The sequence below is a fragment of the Cystoisospora suis genome (genome assembly GCF_002600585.1).
Source record: "Cystoisospora suis strain Wien I chromosome Unknown contig_5318, whole genome shotgun sequence".
NCBI classification, from domain to species: domain Eukaryota; phylum Apicomplexa; class Conoidasida; order Eucoccidiorida; family Sarcocystidae; genus Cystoisospora; species Cystoisospora suis.
This window is the reverse complement of record NW_027158108.1, coordinates 1-334: the sequence shown is the minus strand read 5'-3', so window position 1 is coordinate 334 and position 334 is coordinate 1. Positions and strand designations below refer to the sequence as shown.

Sequence of the window (334 nt, the reverse complement as noted above, 5' to 3'; positions counted from 1 at the left end):
TAAAAAGTGGTGGCTTATTACAGCCCCTCCCAATTCCTAATTTACCATGGGAAGAAATTAGCGTCGACTTAATAGTAGGCTTACCAGTAACTGAAGAGGGATGGGACGCAATTTTGACTATTGTTTGCAGATTAACAAAGATGGCGCATTTTATTCCAACGACGCAAACTGCGTCTGCGGAGGATATTGCGCGACTTATTTTACGAGAGTTATTCGTTTGCATGGTGTTCCGAAAGCTATTTTAAGCGATCGGGACACACGATTCACGGGGGAATTGTGGCGTGCGTTGTGCGAAGCATTGAAAATTAAGCAAAGAATGTCGACTGCTTATCAT

At 43.1% G+C, this 334-nt stretch overlaps 1 protein-coding gene across 1 annotated transcript; it reads left to right on the top strand.

Moving 5' to 3' along the window:
- On the top strand, nt 1-245 carry CSUI_009125 (transposon tf2-1; the record flags this gene model as incomplete). Its single annotated transcript, XM_068069244.1, has 1 exon — nt 1-245. A coding segment is annotated over one exon (245 nt), but the record flags the coding sequence as incomplete, so codon positions are not given.
- Between the last annotated feature and the right edge of the window lie 89 nt (nt 246-334).